General features: G+C 38.5%; 1 protein-coding gene across 5 annotated transcripts in view; it reads left to right on the top strand.

The window, feature by feature from the left end:
- The window catches only part of LOC126373495 (obscurin), a 141,030-nt gene that overhangs the window by 64,535 nt on the left and 56,870 nt on the right, over positions 1 to 19,625 (top strand). For all 5 annotated transcript variants that reach the window (XM_050019656.1, XM_050019650.1, XM_050019652.1 and 2 more), the window contains 2 exons: positions 8,800 to 8,970; positions 10,070 to 10,235. In XM_050019656.1, coding sequence (XP_049875613.1) covers positions 8,800 to 8,970; positions 10,070 to 10,235 — 337 coding nt within the window. The remainder of the gene's footprint in view (positions 1 to 8,799; positions 8,971 to 10,069; positions 10,236 to 19,625) is intronic.

Raw genomic sequence — 19,625 nt, 5'->3', positions numbered from 1 at the left:
ACCGACTCGAATTGGTTCGCTGAGTCACGCCCTTGTAACTAACGGGAAAATCAACCACACGTAGGTAATAATTTTGAAAACCAGATTGCCATTTGGCAACTGTTAAAATATAACCGTTACTTTATCAACTTTATCTCCTTTTGTAACAGTTTATGTTTATAAACGATTTTTATGATGAATATCGTGGTGGTGGGAAAAGAGGCAAATATTGAAAGATATTGAGGACACGTAATAAGACACGACGAATTTATTAAAAACATCATAGAAGGAAAGCTACAAGTAAAGAGAGGAAGGAGAAGACCAAGAAGAGCTTACATTGAACAGATTAAAGAGAAGGCGAACGTCATGTCTTATAAGGAGATGAAGGAATTGGTCTTTCATAGACAAGAATGGAGAATGCTACACCGACAAGAGCGTGGCTCTTAAATTAGTGGTGGTGGTAGGTACTATACTATATGTATACAAATATACATACTACACTATATACTTAATAGGCACGCCTCCAATAACATAGGATTAGGCTTAGCTTGCCGCAGTGCGTGTATATGGAACAGATCAAAGAGAAGGTGAACGTCGTGGCTTATAAGTAAGGGAGGGAGTCGGCCTTTGATAGACAATAATGGAGAATACTACACCGACATGAACGTGCCTCTTAAATTAATGATGATGATCGTGGTTTTCATAGCAGTAGGTACCAATTAGTAGGGCAGAAGGCAAGAGGGAAACCACTGCTCTAGTTTTCCCTAAAAAGTAGCATGAAAGATGCTTCACCGACAAGAGAATGGATCTTAAATTAGTGATGTGATGATGTACCAATTGTAATGTAGGTAAAGAAACGCCAGGCAACACTTACTTTAAACTGGCAAGCTTAAAGACTTTGATGAGAGTGAAAGAAGCGAAAGTGGTGTATCAGGAAGTGGAATTCCGTGGTCTCTGCTTACCCCAACAGGAAATAGGCGTGATGTTGTGTGTATTACCAATGTAACGTATTTATAAAGCAACAAAAAGTTGTGTCCGCCAGAATCGGAAAGAAAAAATATGACACATTTCCCTAAAAAGACGGCTAATCTGCTACACATGTCTGAAGTCGAGCAGGACAGAAGCGTGCCATCCTTTATTAATTTTATTAGGTGGCAGTGATGATAATTTCCGCGCGTGTTATTAAGCGATCAACGCGGCCGCTCGTTCGCCGGATCTGCGCTTGCGCATGTCACAACAAAGTGTTTCTGTTAATCTTTTGTGCAGGTGCGGAGGTAGAGAATTTGTATATTTTGTAACGCATTGGTATAAAGTGTAGCTCACCTGGTTGTGCAACTGATTTGTTATTTGAAAGCCGTCAGCGCTCCCCATTTGTCCGGCCAGTAGTTAATACCATATGCGGCAAATCCACGATAAGTCACGTTAAAACAAAACAACTGATTTGTTACATAACCTGGGGGCTTAAAAAGGCCACATCAAAGCAATTGATCTAAAAAAGCAATATTGCAATTTGACATTTGCGCATATAAAACTAAGTGCGCAATGCAATCAAATCTCAAATTGCAATATTGCTTTCTTAGATGAATTGCTTCGATGTGGCCATTTTAACCCCCCTGAATCCTGAATAAACGCTTCTTTAAGAAAATCGCACGTCTAACTTCCCGCTGGTGACACAACCATGTCCTAGTGAGATGGCCATAACTATTAATGATACTTGATTTATACCTCCTTTTATGGCTATTGACGTCTTACAACTAACAGGTAAGTACTAGAAGTCTCCAAAGTTCCAATTACGTTGGACATTCCATCTGAACAACCTGATTCCGTAACTGCCGTATCCACGAATCTTGGGGATTTGTGTCCAAATGTCTCTGGCATTACACGAAGCACTTTGTTGGACAATTACCAAGTGATGATATGGGCTTATTGCAGGGTGTAATTCTGTCATCGTGATCACTTTTGGCCTACTCCGGAATTCCACCAAATGGCATTAGCCTGTTATGCCAGAAATTCAAATCGTGTGGGTTGTGAGCTGGATTACCAACCCCATCAATCCTAGTGTCAGGTTTATTATTGAGCCGCCAAAGGCCCCTGCCATGGCTCATGTATCGACTACATACTTACATCAGTAAGTAGTAACCGGGACCAACGGCTTAACGTGCCTTCCGAAGCATGGATCGTCTTACTTTCGGTCAATCAGGTGATCAGTTTGTAATGTCCTAACCAAACTAGGGACCACAAAGTAATTTTTGTGATATGTCCCCACCGGGAATAGAACCCAGGACCTCCGGATCGTGAGCCCAACGCTCAACCACTGGACCACGGAGGCGATGCAGTTATGTTGTTGAAGAGGTCGTCACTATACTGTACATTAAAACAGGTCAGGTACATTTTATCTGATCAAAACAAATCGCAAACACCATTTGGCTCTTATTAACAAACTGTAATTTATTATTGGTACAAATTATGTACAAAATGTACAAATATCAGGTGCGTTCCCAGAATTATACATGTGCAAGACATAAATACGGTGTCTTTATTTGATAGATCTGGGTCGTAAAGTGGAGTTGGCAGAGATCTCTGTCTGTTTGATAGTGATCTGTGGTAGACGAGTTCATTGGACTCTGCATTGTTTAGACTGTGTAGTCTAGATATTGTCCAGACTAGAATGTTCTAGGATACTATTTGGATATCGTCTCATCTCCCTAGCATTATCCCGTTTATCACAGGGCCTTACCCAATTTGAAGATTTGGAAACTATTTATTTCGAAATATCGATGGAAACCTTTTTTTATAAACAGCACAAAACACAATATTAAATCTCATAATAAAACTCCGGCCAAGTAGTTAATACCATGTGTGGCAAACCTAAAATAAGACGCGCCAATAAAAGATTAAAAACATAAATCGCATTTTTTTTTTGACGTGACTTATTGTAGATTTGGCGTAGATTGCATTAACTACTTGGTCGGACATATGGGGAGCACTGAGGACTCTCACCCGGTACAAAATTTAAGACAACAGGCCTGAGGGTGCCCAGTTGGGCGCGAACCTCGGCTTAGGGCGTCGTCTTAGAAGAAGAATATTTGAAAAAATTAATCGACCCTAGTGGGTCAATAGCGATAAGAGCTGAATGAGGGAAATCGTCGACCACGCCGGCGGGCTCGGTATCTAGGTTCTGAAGTGTTTGGTGTCGCGAGATGATTGGCCGCCTCTATGTGACATCGTGATCGTGATAATCATTTATGATCCAGATAAGAGTTCAAAAATAAATTCGATAATTAGTTCAAACCCGTGTTGAGATTCGAACCTACGTACTCACAATGAGAGTCAAGCGGTCTTCATACTGGTCTGGTCTACCACGGCTTCTTTGTTTAACGTTCATGAACAATAAAGGTACCAATCTAAATCTAGTGCTGTGTATTTGTCTCGAATGTTTGTCACATGACTTCCGCAATCACAAGCGTTTGCAAAATAAGTGAGGTGTGACAAAGAAACCATAACTCACGGCAAGTGACTGCGAGCGGTACCATAAATCAGTTTCATACCCAATTACTTGCGCATACACTCCACTTGGAAATCTTTCAAGCTTTGTTATGGAGTAAAATGCTTTATTACCTACGCACTCAGGTCATTATTTCCCTAGCGTGATTGTGAATTGAGGTTCTGCCCAGCGCGACAGGGCTTGTGGACCTGATTTATAGCTGTCTGTCGACTTCTTTTATCTTTTGGGTTGTGAGATTGATGGCCAACCTTATCAACCCTGGTGTGGTACTTACTACAGTTAGTAGTAGCCGGGACCAACGACTTAGCGTGCCTTCAGAAGCACGGAGTGCCATGTCCCACTTTTGGGCATAGGCCTCCCCTCAATGAACCGGAGGCGGTATGGAGGATACTCCACCAAGCTGCTCCAGTGCGGGTAGTTGTGATTTTGGCTGTCCCAGACCTCCGGGCCGTGAGCCCAACGCTCAACCACTGGATCCTGGCCGTCTCTCTACATCCCACGTGGACAAACAGTCACTAATAATTATACAAAATTCACCAATATGTGACTGTAATTGACATGAGAATTGATTATTTCCTCTGCCACAATAATTTCAGGGCAACTGTACCAATTGCGCTGGACGAGGTGCCAAAAACTATATTTCCATAATAATTCATGTTCCCGGTTTATTTGTCGTTGAAACATGGCGTATTCTAGCTTATTCCTCTACAAATGTCACGTCCTCTATAAATGTAAACACGCAGTCGTTAAACTACCTATAAACAATTTTATTGCCAGGTGTTGACTGGTGTAAAGCTGGTAATGTTACCAGATGTGCCAAAACTTGAGGTAACTTTCCTGTTTTTACCTGCTATGTGATTCTCTAAAGGTGGGTACTGACTGGTGTTACGACCGGTGTTATTGTACCATTCGCAGCGAGCATGATATTATGTTACGTTACGTGCTTAAAATCAATGTTCATGCTCGCCACGAGCACCTTATTTCCCTGTACTGACAGCACGAACGCTCGCTGTGTAATACATTACATTACTGATTCCTGCAGACACCTCCTAATTTTACTTTAAATTATACCTCGTATATTAGTCATTTTCTTTTCCGTTCAAAAGGAAAGGGACGGATGATTGACAGCTGTTAATTTTAGGGAGAATGAGTAAATGAATGAATAACCCGGGCGAATCAAATAGGTATCTCGCTGGTATGTTTCACGTGTCTGTCAACTTAATTCTGTTGGGTTATAGTCCAATTTAATTTTTTATAGGGTTGTTTTATATTTGTGCTTAAAATAATAATTGACGTGTGTTTTATAAATTTTGTGCTTGTCGATTACTCGTCCCTTTCCATTTCGGCGGATAAAAAAATGACGGGTATAACTTAAAATAAAATGAGATGGTTTTACCTAAATAAACTTTTTTAATTATTATTATTTAGGTATTATTAGATACTGTCGACAGAAATTGGCACCAGTGTTTAGCTAAAAACAATAATAAATTCGACAACCTGGGGCATAAATGGAAGATAATTGAAAATACGCTAATGCGGGGTCGTGGGTTTGAATGGAATCGGTAATGGACATCCACTCCAGTTGCTGGCAACCACCACCGATGACTCACGGGATATACTGACGTAAACGTGATGGTGAAGAGGTGCTAATCTATACGTTAGATACTGCTTCGTTTGGAATAGATTAGCTACTCGTATTCGTATTAGTTAACACGTTGAGTGCCATACTAGAAACCATGTTTAGTCCAGTGAGCCGCAGCGGACACCATGTGACCGCCAGTATGTCGGGTCCAGGAGGCCGCGTCGGCCACGGTGTGTCCGCATGCCCACGATCACTTCGAAAGCCTCTAGGCGGCCGTCGGCCAGCGTTTCGACTGTTTTTACTACGGCAAGTGACCCGCGTGGCCTCACGGTACAATCTGACCCCTTGGCACAAAAAAAACTAAGTGACTTAGAATTTATGGACATTTCAAGAAGATGTTTTCAAAAATGTTGTAGGTACATAAAGAAAGTATTTATATATCATTCAATAGTATGAGGTTATAGTTAGTTAGACATTATTTTTTGGTCTTTACTTTGTTAAAAGGATAATAAAACATTAAGTACTTATTTTATTTTAAACAAGCTAAGTCTAGTATTTTTAACTGAAAGGCAAAAGACTTGCACAAAAATGACAATCGCTTCTGTAAAACGACGCGTGTCAATTTCTTCAAGTTGGAAGGTGGAAACCTATGAATCGGTATTAGATTTGGTCAGAGATAAATTATAATTTGATAATCTAGAAACAGAAGCCAGTCTAGGATGTTTAAAAATCAATCTCATTTTACTTTTCAACTCATTTTCCAATTTTATTTATGAATTGATAAGTAACAATGAGTACGACGTTTGACCGCTTTTATTGATGACGTCACAGGACAGTATTTCCATACAAACTCTAAAGAAAACTTTCGTTTTGACGTTTCGTAAAAAGTATCTTATTTGACTAGGTTGTCAAGTAGTCTTGTAAACGGGATGAACATTTAACATAACATGCTCACGAATATATCCCAATTGGGGTAGTCTGAGGTACATCGATCGCAAGATGTACTAAGTACAATCACGAGTACTAATATGTATACCTACACTTTGAAACCATGTCACATTAACTTTTTTGACAAATTAAACCGTAACTCATAAGTATGTCGAATAAATATTTTTTCTTTCTTTCTTTCTTCTTTCATTAAATGTCAAATATGATAGTGCGACAGGGTTCTAAAGTGGGTACATGATATTGCTCATGACTGTACGTAGGTATCCACACCTCACCGAGCTTCCTGTTAGTCCAACGTACTAGGTGAGAAGCCGTCTAAAATGGTCGAGCCAACTGTGTTAGTGAAAACACTTAAAGTAAATTAATAACTCATGGGTGCAAGTCTATTGGTGAACATTTAACGCTAAAACAAAAGAACAAATGAAATGTCTGTCATTACGTCTATGAAGGCAGATATGTATGGAATGCTAGCCACGCACCTGCTGTTGGTTGGAAGAATGTTATGACGTCCATTTGCTATGTTCTTGTGATGTTTCTTACGTCATCTACCTCCACCTTTCCAACGTTGATAAGCTATTGTGATATTCCATTTTCAAACATTTTAAACACTAACCGGGGGTGTTAAAAAGGCCACATCGAAGAAAAAAAATAATTACCTACTAGATTTATGAACAATTCTGAACAATTATGTTCATAAATCTAGTGAAGCTGATGAAAGCAATATTGCTTTCTTAGATGAATTGCTTCGATGTGGCCATTTTAACCCCCCCCCCCCCGGGGGTGCTATTTGACATTTGTGTACATTGCGCACTTTAACATGCGCAAATGTCAAATTGCAATATTACTTTTTAGATGAATTTCTTCGATGTGGCCTTTTTAACCCACTAGATTTATGAACATAATTATTCATAATTGTTCATAAATCTAGTAGGTAATTATTTTTTTTATTCTTTATCTTCTTTGCTGAAGATACATTTAGATGTCCATGATATTTTTTTACAATATATCTATTTACATCATTGTGGTCGCCAAAAAAATCATAAGAAATATACAAATACTTCCTACATCATATATTTCACCAACTAACCATGGCATTAGATGGGTTGGATGGGCCATCACAGGAAGCGCCCACCTCTTGGCACCAACGGCGCATGCGCCGGCCCTGACTCACGGGAAACAGATTTATCATAGTGTTTATCATTGGAAACGTTAGAAACCCACGAGTCGCTGCTATTGACCCGACCACAACATATATGGGATTGATGTAGATCTCTGCACACGACTCTACCTGAGTTTCGGTGTAGGTTATACTTTGCACATACACACACACACACACATACATAAACTCACGCCTATTTCCCACCGGGGTAAGCAGAGACTATAGAATACTTACTACTACTACTTTGAATACTTTGCAATGACCAAATTTTTGTGTCTTATTTGAAAGATATATTTACCTTCTTAGTTACTTTTAGAACTGTACATAGAATTACATGTTTTATCAATAGTTGTCTGTCTTTTTCATGAAACTATTGTAAGGAATATTTTCCTATGACTATTTTCTATTCTTCTTGCGGATAGCATGCACCCGCATAACTAATATTTGCAGTGTAGGGTAAAATATCAATAAATTCAAAATCACACGCACAGCGCTTCATTTAGGGGTAATTAAAAAGGCCACTTTAAAACAATTCATCTGAAAAGCAATATTGTAATTTGGCATTTGCGCGTATAGTGAGTGCGCAATGTCAACAAAAATCAAATAGCAATATTGCTTTCTTACGACGACCTCCGTGGTTCAGTGGTTGAGCGTTCCCTATCCGGATGTCCCGGGTTCGAATCCCGGTAAGGACATATCACAAAAAACTAGTTTATTAGGACATTACAGGCTGAACACCTGAATGTCCAAAAAGTAAGATGAGCCATGCTTCGGAAGGCACGTTAAGCCGTTGCTCCCGGTTACTACTTACTGATGTAAGTAAGTAGTCGTTACATGAGCCATGTCAGGGGCCTTTGGCGGCTCAATAATAACCCTGACACCAGGGTTGATGAGGTTGGTAATTCGCCACACAACCCACACGATAGAAGAGATTGCTTTCTTAGATGACTTCCATGTGACCTTTTTAACTGGCCAGTGACAATCTAAGACTAACTCTGGCAATAGTAGTTGTCTTCTTGCCATCTTTCGAAATGAAGCGCAGTGAATAACTAGCTCCAGTGGGCGCACAGTTTTCAACAGCCGATTATGATCTTGTCATTTCAATGTCACATGAACTGTCAAATGAATCACGGTTATTTATTAAGTATACCTACAAAATATTTCAAGAACTAACAATTGGGCCGTGTATTACGTTCAAGATAAATTATGAAATTTTGATTACTAAATAGCTCACACATGTAAAACTGAGGAAAACATTTCTTTTTTTTTCATCATCATAAATATAAGAGCCACGCTCTTGTCGGCGCAGCATTTTCCATGCTACTTTTTTAGGGAAGAATAGGGCGGTGGTTTCCCTCTTGCCTTCCGCCTCGCAGTACAAAGAATTACAAACAAAAAAAAATATTATTACAATTATTAGTTATTTGTACATTTTAATCAAGAAAAACGTACAGGAGATCATGATTTTCTCAATCAATTGGAATATCCCAATTGGGGTAGTCAAAAGTACATCCATCTCAAGATGAACTAAGTACCCACACCTCACCGAGCTTCCTGTTAGACCAACATGGTAGGTGGTGAGCCATTTCGCTGTAAAATTGACTGTAATCTACCCTCTCCTCCCAGAGCCGTGGTGCGCGAGCTGATCGAGACGGAGGAGGAGTTCGGCCGCGACATGCAGCAGGTGGTGTCACGCTACATGAAGCCCATGGACAAGGCCACCACGCCCAAGCCGGTGTTCGACAACAGGGAGCTGCTCTTCAACAACTTCAAGCAGATCGCCGAGTTCCATAAAACGTGAGTCGTTATGTTATAATAATAATAATAACTTTTATTTCAGACCAAAATCCATATCGTGTTAGTGACAAAAAACTTAAAAACTATGTTAGCAGGAAACTTAGTATCTATTCTATTTACAATTTACAGCATATGTTGCCCCATGCATTTTTGTCCAGTGGCGTAAGACAGGATTATCCACACTCCCCGCCACTGCCGCCAACAGACTGTTGGAGCTGCCCCGCACCCGCGCCATCAAGGATGCTGCTCGCCTACGCATGATGGCGTGATGGTTATGTTAGTGGGCTCTGTTTTCCGCATTTAGACTCTAAATGTGTAATTGTTGACTATGTAAGCCAACCTAACTCCTTCCAGAAGCTCAGAAGCCTCCTGGGGTTTTCACAGGCTTCGCGGAGCGACCCCATTCCTTTGAGGATTTTTACCCGTTGTGCTGACACTCCCGTGCATTCCAGGATTACATGGGGGGCAGTTTCTTCTGCATCCAGACAGCCTATGCAAAATGGGCTGTCCGTTATCCCTAAATTAAATAGGTGTTTGTTGAGTGGGCAGTGACCCGTAAAACGTGAGTCAAATGTCAGGCGAGACAGGCAAACGCAGAAAATAGATAATACTTAGTTCGTCTATTGGTTGAAGTCAGCGTTGTTTCTCATGCACCAAACGCCGTGTGTTATAAGCCTTATAACTGCTGCTGTGCTTATAGATAAGTTATAAGTAAGATAAGCGAAACCGCTGCTCAGGATAGCTAGCTAGCTTTTCTTTTAAATGAACTCCTTTCTCGTAAATGATTAATCCAACAACATAATTTATACGTCCATTCCTCCTTCGGTCATGCTCATAATATAAAATCTTTGGTTATTTTATTCTCTCACGTATCCGATTTGCATTAATATAACTGTAACTGATTTTATAACCGTTGTTAGTTAAATAAAAATATTCTCATTAAAAATTTATACAATTTTTCATCATCTTTGTGTCATACATAGATTTCTGCACATACATAGAGTTGACATCGTGATGAAAGGGTTAAGTGGAGAAGTTTTCGCAGATTGCCCGTGGCACACCAGATGAAAGCATACAATAAAACCTTATTACCTTCCAGGGCGCTACTAGAAGGTATCAAGTACTACGCGGGCGAACCTCGCATGCTGGGCCGCGCACTCCTGCGCATGGAGCGTGAGTTTGACAAGCACGTTGCCTACTGCCGCGACGAGCCGCGTGCGCAGCACCTGCTGGCCTACGAACCCACTGTGCGGGCTTACTTCCAGGTATAGTATAACCCGTGTGACTTAATTGACACAGAGTCAACTGAGCCCTTGAGTTTCCTACTAGCGAGGTGTTTAGGTGATTCGTACAAATTATGACACGGAGCGCTAGTTTTGAAGCACATCGCCTACTATCTCGGCGAGCAGGGGGGTTCAAATAGCCACATCGAAGCAATTCATGTAAGAAAGCAATATTGCTATTTGACATTTGTTTGCATTGCGCACTTTTAGAAGTTCTAACAGTCAGACAATTATTTATCTTAGCAATAATCTTACGCCAACATGCTGATATGACATATGACAGTAACAAACTGCCTACCCAACGTCGTTACTTCGAGGTATGTAGAAGGACTCAAGTGAGAACTGCGTTCGCCCAAAGGTTCTCGGCTTTTCAATGTAGTAGATTGTATAATCACGCAAACAAACTTTTGTCTATATATCCTAAAAATATGAAAGAATGCAGAAAAACGTTAATAATGTGGCTACAATCTTTGACGTACGATGATACTGAGAAACTGCTCGCAATATGCAGATAGTAGTAAATGCATGACTAGCACACAACCATACACACACACACACACACGCACACGCACACGCACACGCACACGCACACGCACACGCACACACACACACACACACACACACACACACACACACACACACACACACCTATTTTTCAATAATTGAAATAACGTCGCCAATTTCATGTATATGTGACCTCCGGGAGTGGGAACCTGGTGACCTGGAACACAGGGTTATACCTAGATCAGGCACCAGATTCTCACATAATGTATTGTTATATTACAATGGCATTACTTTTTGTGAGAGTAAATGAAGATTTATTATATATTATTATATTGTTTATTGACGTCATCTTCAATTACCTCCCTTAAGTTATTACAATTATAATTTCTAGCGTTTTTATTTTGTTATTTTGCCGATTTATGAAACTAGACATTAAACATTACCCAATCAAGGTACAATTCGAGTTTAGAAATTGATTCGTATCTATCTGAAATGTTGTAATGGGACAGTAATGCATTTAAAGTAAGCACAATTTAAGTATCGTCTAGAAAATGTAAATAGGTTTTAAAGTCATAAACATAAGTTGTGAGATGTAATAAAATTTATTGTATAATATTTACACAATAATATTTACACTTACTTTTATATGCGCAAATGTCAAATTGCAATATTGCTTTCTTAGATGAATTGCTTCGATGTAGCCATTTTAACCCCCCAGTGCACGCGCCATCTTGTTGTTTAACTCACAGTGCGGGCTTACTTTTAAATAATATAGAAATAAAATACATAAAAAGCCTATACGTTACGTTCCAATGCTGGGCACAGGCCTCCCCTCATCAACAGCGCGAGTATGAAACATACTCAACTATGTTGCAATGCGTGTTGATGGAGAAAACCCTGAATAAAAGAATAGTTCCAGAGCTTTTTTAAAGTCAGCTGTCGAAAGTAGTTTTCTATATTTTTTGAATCAGCGTGATTCCCTGTAGTGAGTCGCAATACAGTGCCACATCATATAGCATACTCGACATCAAGAAATTTCAATCTTGTAAAGAGTTTCGATTCTTAAAAAGAAAACCAGATAAAATTTACATTTTAACTGACATCAAGAAAAGTGCGAGTGTTAGTAGCAAGAGAAATGTGTCAGGATCGAAGCAAATGGAATTCTATAGTCTCTGCTTACCCCGGTGGGAAATAGGCGTGAATTTATGTATGTATGTATGTTTAACTGACATCTAATAAACATTCAATTTATCATCATCATAAACCTTATTCTAATTCTTCATTTTAAATAAGCACAAGAATGAAATGCTTTACGCCATCTTGTGTATAGATCCAATATTAACCACCCAGATTGTGTTCTAAATCTGAAATTTCAGCTTTCAGTGTTCAACATTCCATTTACCATCATCGTTCTAACCCGTCACATAAAGTATCGCCATCTATTAGCACAAGATAGAAATTATTTTACGCCATCTAATGTATAGATCCAATATTATCGACCCAGATTGTGTTCTAAATCTGAAACTTAAGCTTTCAGTGTTCAACGCCACCTACCAATATTTACGCGTACTATTTAGGCTTGGCGTTGGGGATATTTTCGGTGTATCTGATAGTCGCAAGAGTTCTTGGTAGTTTTCAAATATACGCAATAGATGGCCGTGGTTACCTTTTGTTCGATATTTTAAATGGTTTTATCGCACTTGCCCCTGTATGCTTCAAATCTGAACGAGTTCGGGGTTAAAAGCCCACATCGAACCAATTTACCTAAAAAGCAATCATTGCTTTTTTAGCCGACCGATCTCGTTCAGATTTGAACTCTCGTTCAGATAACGTGCCTTGCGAAGCATGGAAACTGGTAACTACTACTGAACTCCATTCTCGTGTTAGGTATTCGCTATAAAAGACATTAAGAAGATTTACAAATATCATTATACTTATGCATCTAATACCCCAACGACTTCCGTGAAAGCTAAAAGCTTGCACTATAATCTGGATCCCTAAATCCTATTCTAGCACGAGCGCAGGATTACTTCTGAATCCCTAAGCTCTTGGATACAGCGCCGGCGCGGGCGCAACGCCAACCGATCTACTAGAATAGTCCACATGCCGCCATAACCCGCGATCTATACTGACAAATACCGGCGCAATCATATCGGGGGCAATCGCCTCTGTCTGTATACAAGTGGATTAGATTGTAATGTTTTCGTGTTTTAGAAATGCACCATGTTCAGTCTTGATGGTCTGCATTGTACTTCTTTACTTACGAGGATGGATCGCAAGATGAACTAAGTACCCAAATCTCATCGAGCTTTCTGTTAGACCAATGTGATAGGTGGTGAGCGGTAAAACGTCGTTTGGAATAAAACATATGGACGACTAAATGGTCTGGTTACGTGAATTTGTCGGTGAAATTCATATAAATATTAACCTAGAGACTGCGTCAGATCAGCTGGACAGATTTATGTCAGTCTAAATATAAAACTCTACTTTAGTGCGCCACTGTACAACACACTAAAATTACGCGATGCAAATGTTAATGCGGAACAAAGTATAGTATTTGCAGCCAAGAATCGTTATTTTAAATGGGATTATTTACGTCAAATGAGGGTACACAACATGATAGGTAATGGCCAATAGTTGAATTTACTTACAATGCCGATTTACCGCTTCTTTATTCCAATATTTCGTTGATTTCTTTTGACCATGTTACTTTAGTACATCAATGACTTCTATGGACCGAAGACCGAATTTCCTTTTAAAATCCAAACCTCATTGTTTACCGTCGCAAACGGTTAAATAAAAAGTAACGTACAATGAGCTCGAGAAAACACAACTTTAAAATGCCCTTTTGTCCAGTAATTCCAATCCGACCAATTAAACGGATCGACTAGAAACTGTACAACTATTTTTCTTCCGAACGGCTCAACTATTTAGTTGGTCGGTTTGGAAACTAAATGATCAACTAGTTTTCTTCCGAACAGCTCAACTTTCTACTAAACATACCTATTGCTGGAGTTGTGACTGGCCACTTCAAAATATTTAATGATATGAAGTACCTATGTCTGAAAGAATGTTCTATTATTTTCCATGTTTCAATGTAAAGTGGTTTAATATGATTTACTTTTGAGTAGTTGAATCGGTGGGAAGAATTGCACATACTGAATTCCGATCGGGACAACTAGTTTATCCGTTTAGTTGGTCGGAGTGGAATAACAGCTTTTGTCGTACAATGTCTATTTCTGAATTAATGGCTCTTGATTGTCAAATCTCGATCCTTTCGCAGAATGTCCCTGGAACTACCTACCTCAGCTGTCAAATCAATCGGTACTAAAACTTCCTCTTCTTTTCTTGAGCGTGCCCGAGCCTAGGGTAAAGATATCTGTACATATTCGTATAGTTAGCATAACACCTTTAGTCATTTGTACAGAAGTTGGCATGAATCCACGGTTCCGTGTAAACAAACTGCAATCAGAAATCAGAAATCAGAAATCAGAATCATTTATTCAACGTAATTATCATGGATAAACTTGTTGAAGGTCAATGTAACATTTTGAATTTACGTCATTTCGCAAGGTGTTATGGCTGAGGAGAAGAAATGACAAGAAACTGCAACAGCAACACATCTTTTAAAAACCAATGAGGATATACATTACAAGTTATTTAATAACTAGAGGAACACATTCAATACCAGACATTTTTATCATTTAGGTAGTCATTAATCTTATAATAAGCTTTTTTACATAAAGTAAGCTTCACGTGAGCTTTAAATTTATTTTCTGACAAATTTAAAATATTATCTGGTATTTTATTGTAAAAACGTATACATAACCCCAAAAAAGATGAATTTAATTTACTTAATCTAGAATTTTGAATAGCAATTTTATGTTTATTTCTTGTATTGTAAGTATGCCTTTCACAGTTTCTCGGAAGGAGAGATAAGTTTTTACGTACATACATAATGTTTTCATATATATATTGACTTGCGACCGTCAGTATATTTATTTCTTTAAACAGCTCCCTCAAAGAGTCCCGACAACGCAGCTTATAAATAGCGCGAACTGCTCTTTTTTGAATGATGAAAATAGTTTCTACATCAGCGGCTCGACATGACTCGACATGACAATTACCTTCACATGCACCGCTTACTCTTGGCTTGGTTAGACGCTGTCACTCCGAATATCCTCAAATGCCAACATTTCAATTTGAGTTACAATCTTGTTTGCGAAGGAAAATTAGAATCTCACTTTCGTTTCATGACTTTGAAATTCAAATATTATTATTGATTTTGGAGTTTGTGTTACTCGTAGTATAAAAAGACGACCTCTGTTTTCAGCGCTGATCGCTATCGGCCCGATTAGGCTAGGGTCGATTGATTATTTCAAATATAATCCTCTCAGGTAAAGCCCTGCGCATAGGTTCGTGCTCAGCTGGCCACCCTCAGGCCTATTGTCTTAAATTTTGTACCTGATGAGGACTCTCGGTGCTCCTCAAGTTGTTACTGCCATCTGAGGCAAATCTACAACAAGTCAGGCACTGCTCGGCGTAAGTTTAATTTAAAAATTGTGCAAAGTATATTACTCTACTTTACTAGTATAATTGAATCCTAAACAAGTCTCGATTATCCATCTGGAATTTAAATATGTGTTATAAAGGCCACATCAAAGCAATTTACCTAAAAAACAATATTGCTAATTGTATTTTTTTTGATATTGCACACTTAATTTATCATTTAATTTATCAAATAGCATTATTAGATGACTTGCTTTTTAGATGACTTGCTTCTATCATCGTATTTCCGAATACAAATTAATTCAAATGTCCATGTTCATCAATTTTAAGATTTATTGTATATCAGAATGTGAATTCAGAACTAAATACTTTATTGTTGTTTTGGTTTCGAAGGAATCAATTTTGAAAATAGGATCACTATACCGACATCGACGATATTGTCTGATTCACATTGTCACGCCCTTAAATGAAATGACGTTTAATTTGGAAATAGAAAAGTCTCATGTGTCATCATAGCCAGTAATATTCAACGTCCGCAACTGTGGAATATTCTAAATACCAGACAATTCTTGAGCATCTACGTAAACAGACGGCTATTCACCAATGTTTAACGTTAGATCCTACGCATCCTCGACTGCGTCACTCACACCTGACTCAAACACAAAAATACTTTATTTGTCAAATCCATCTTTCGTTAATTTCGTATTATAAGAACTTTCGCTATTGCTTTTACTATAAGGATGTTTTTACGAACAACATACTTGCACGCGTAGTCCCTATAGTTAGAACCTCAGGTATAATTACTAAGTTAGGGATGGGCTGGTAAATTATGTTATGGGATTTTTACTGGACTTCAGCACTCACTTACAGTTTCGAATATCTAATTTCGAATGTTGACTTGTATTTCTTAATTATTTGTTAGGGCTTTTGCCACAAAAGCTTTTTCTGTCGTGTTTCCGTTCATTTCTTGTTTATAATTTTTATGTATTTGTACTTTTATTTTTTAACAATTTTTGTACTTATTTAGTGTTTATTATTATTTATTTTTTCTATTTACGTTATTATGGTCTGAAAATAAATTATTTGAATTTGAATTAATCCTCTTCTTTATTTGAATCCTGTTGTTTGCGTTCAAATTGAATTGTCGATGTCTTCTTCAAAGAGACTGTCCGTTGCACTATCACGATGCACCAGCAAGGACAATTCAAGGTTTGTTTGGCGACCTTGCGACGCGACCGTGGGCGTCCCGGTGGTGTGACGTCACCAGAGAAATGGTGCTATCCTAGCGTTGTGCTAAACATAGCCCCGCACGGCCGCCGGCTTCACCACACCAGTCGCTTGGAAGCCGCGGCCGCGAACACCTCGTCGCTCCAGCGATACGACCTTCGACCACTCGACCGAGTGACGCGTGTGACTGTGATTGTGATTCAGTGTAACCTGGACCCTCTGCCCACCAGGTACATGTGCAATTATAATTAGACCACTACACGGTCCCGCGAAAACATCGTGATTTTTCCCCCATTTCAATGTTACGTGCGGGTGTAGTGTTTCAGTTTCAGCAAGGCGTCTGGTTTATTTCGAGGCGTGTGTGGGTGGCGCCACATATCGCCAATATTACTCGCTCTGCACGTTTCTGCTGGATTCACGAGGATCTCAAAACCTCTGTTGGATGACCTTGACCTATATTTTATAAGCGCTTTTGGGGATTTGGCCGCTATTTATATAGCAGACACGTCATGGGTCTTCTTGCTTTTAAGATTGTAATTCTTTTGTTTGCTATCAAGCTTCCATTTGGCAGCCTTCACTGACGGCTGGATACCTTCTATGTCAAATTTTAGTGACAGCTGATAGAGGTTGTGTTGTTAAAACATCTTTTGCTTTCTCTTATGGCGCCACTTCACTATCAGTGTTTACAGTTCTGTTCTTATCTTTTACTAAAAGATACAGATCATCACAAAATATATTATCCTCCTTGAGCTTATCATAGAGTACTGCATTATAATCTTCAATCAAATATTTTGTATAAATTTTCCTTGATAAGCTAACTGGATCGAATTCATTGTTGTCAATATCTGTTGCATTGTTGACTACACTTATTGCAATGCAGGTTGAATGCAGGTATACCTGCATTCAGTATCCAATATGCTGTCATAAAAATCTTAATCCGTGTTCGAAAGCTTCCAGAGGTAGTAACAGTTATTAAAGGTAGATTCTATAAAATATACTCGACTTTTACGATTTCGGCCTGAGCCAAGTCTGCCAAGAATGTATCCATCACTTCAAAAGATTGGCATCTGATATTTTATCGATAATATTCGTATTTGATTTAACACCTCGACTGACGATTGAAGTATCCTATAGTATTTTATGATCAGTTTGCCGTTAGAATGGTTATTTATTTGTAGTGAAATCGTTTCGCATTTGTTTATGGCAGTTAGATATTACATGTTGTATCTTTATTCTGCTTCTTCTTTGTTTCTTCTCTAAGTTTTTCTTAATTCGTTACACATTAAATTGGGACTTTATTTTCTTTACTGATATGTTTCAATATTATGTGTAGTGTAATTGATGTCTAATGTCCTTGGATCGACAAATGTTATCATAACAGTATACAAGTACTTCAATTTAAATCAGTTGGTCGATTCAATTTACTGTGGATTTTACATTTTTTTTTCGACTTTCATAGTCGGACTTTGTAATAATTATCGTTCTTTTGTTGTTTTTTTTATAAAGTTTCATACCCTGCGGGTCCTCATATTAATTGTTCAACTAGATAGCCCCCAAGCCCGGCAGTAGCCGCGTCAATGTGTCAAGGCGCTCTATATTGGTGCAGTATGCGCGCGCGCCGGTATACCCGCGCGTTCCCGTTATGATGGATACTACTTGTTATTCGCATAAATTTCCGTCTGTTTAGTCAGTTAATGGATCTTGATGGATTGTATAGTTTGTTTGTTCTGTTTCGTGGGTTATATAAGAATGTTTATTTAATATACGAAATAATTGCATTATTATTTTTAACAGTATTTTAAGTCTTTTATACTCATGATATGCCAAGAGAATAATATATGATCTTATTCCGAAATCGTTTCATTAATTTGTTGTAAATTAGAGGATCCCAATCATAGGCTTGGGACTTACAACTTAGTTGTGCCGAACATGTAATACATTAATAACAACATTTCTCTAATTACAAAGAATTTAAGAGCCACGCTCTTGTCGGTGTAGCATTCTCCATTCTTGTCTATCAAAGGCCAATTCTTTAACTTCCGTTATAAGACACGACGTTCGCCTTCTCTTTAATTTGTTCGATGTAAACTCTTCTTAGTCTTCCCCTTCCTCTCTTGCCTTCTAAATTCCCTTCTATGATGTTTTTAATAAATTAGTCGTGTCTCATTAAGTGTGCAATGATCTTGCCTCTTGTGTCCTCAATAATTCTCAATATTTGCCTCCTTTCCCTTACTCTTACTAGCACTTCTTCATTAGTAACTCTTTCCGTCCAACTTATTCTATCCCTTCTCCTCCAACACCACATTTCAAAGGCTTCGAGTCTTTCTCAGTCTTTCTGTGTCAATATCCAAGTTTCACATCGACAGAGGGTTATACGACAGTTTTGATGCATCGTTTTCTGATTGTTTGCTGATTGGGTATCTTGGCCTTGAATGTGCACTCCTTGTTGAAGAACAAGTAGATTTGTTAATTCTTTTCTTCTAATTATGGCGTTAACGTGTCCCGGAATGGAGTGCCGTGTTCTTAATGCAATTATTTTACCCGTCTTATCATCGTAGCACATGCTACGCTGAAAGCCAGCGTTACGGTGGATGTCGTAGCACATTTTCTTATTTTGCACACTCTTCCATATTATGGCTTTATGATGCTATGTGATTTATACCATAATTTGTTTAGTTTCAATATGATTTTAATACATTGTTTTAAGTTTACGCGGTTATTATCATAATTAAAGCACATAATAATAGGTTCTTACCGCGTTTAAAGGCGTTGGGAGTCTCATATCCCCATTTAAACGCGGTAAGAACCCGTTATTATGTGCTTTAATTATGATTTTAATAATTTAAAATAAGTACCTATATTGTTATCCCGAATCCCAGGTCGGGCTGTAAGTCACTGTACTTATTCGACTTTATAAGTTATAGATAATTGAGATCACGTGGTTTATAGGATTTGTGCTTACATGAAACTTAAACATAGCTGGCGAGGAGTAGTTATGTCTATACAGTGTAGTTATAATATAACTAAATGTTATATAATATAACTACTAGGCATATTATGCCTACCCCTTCTATAATAAGTTCGATTTTTAAAGACCTTATTGAAACCTCATATTTTTTGTCTACACCAAAC

Source organism: Pectinophora gossypiella, chromosome 2, assembly GCF_024362695.1.
Source record: "Pectinophora gossypiella chromosome 2, ilPecGoss1.1, whole genome shotgun sequence".
Lineage (NCBI taxonomy): Eukaryota > Metazoa > Arthropoda > Insecta > Lepidoptera > Gelechiidae > Pectinophora > Pectinophora gossypiella.
The sequence above is the reverse complement of the archived record's forward strand: the minus strand, read 5'-3'. Positions and strand labels throughout refer to the sequence as shown.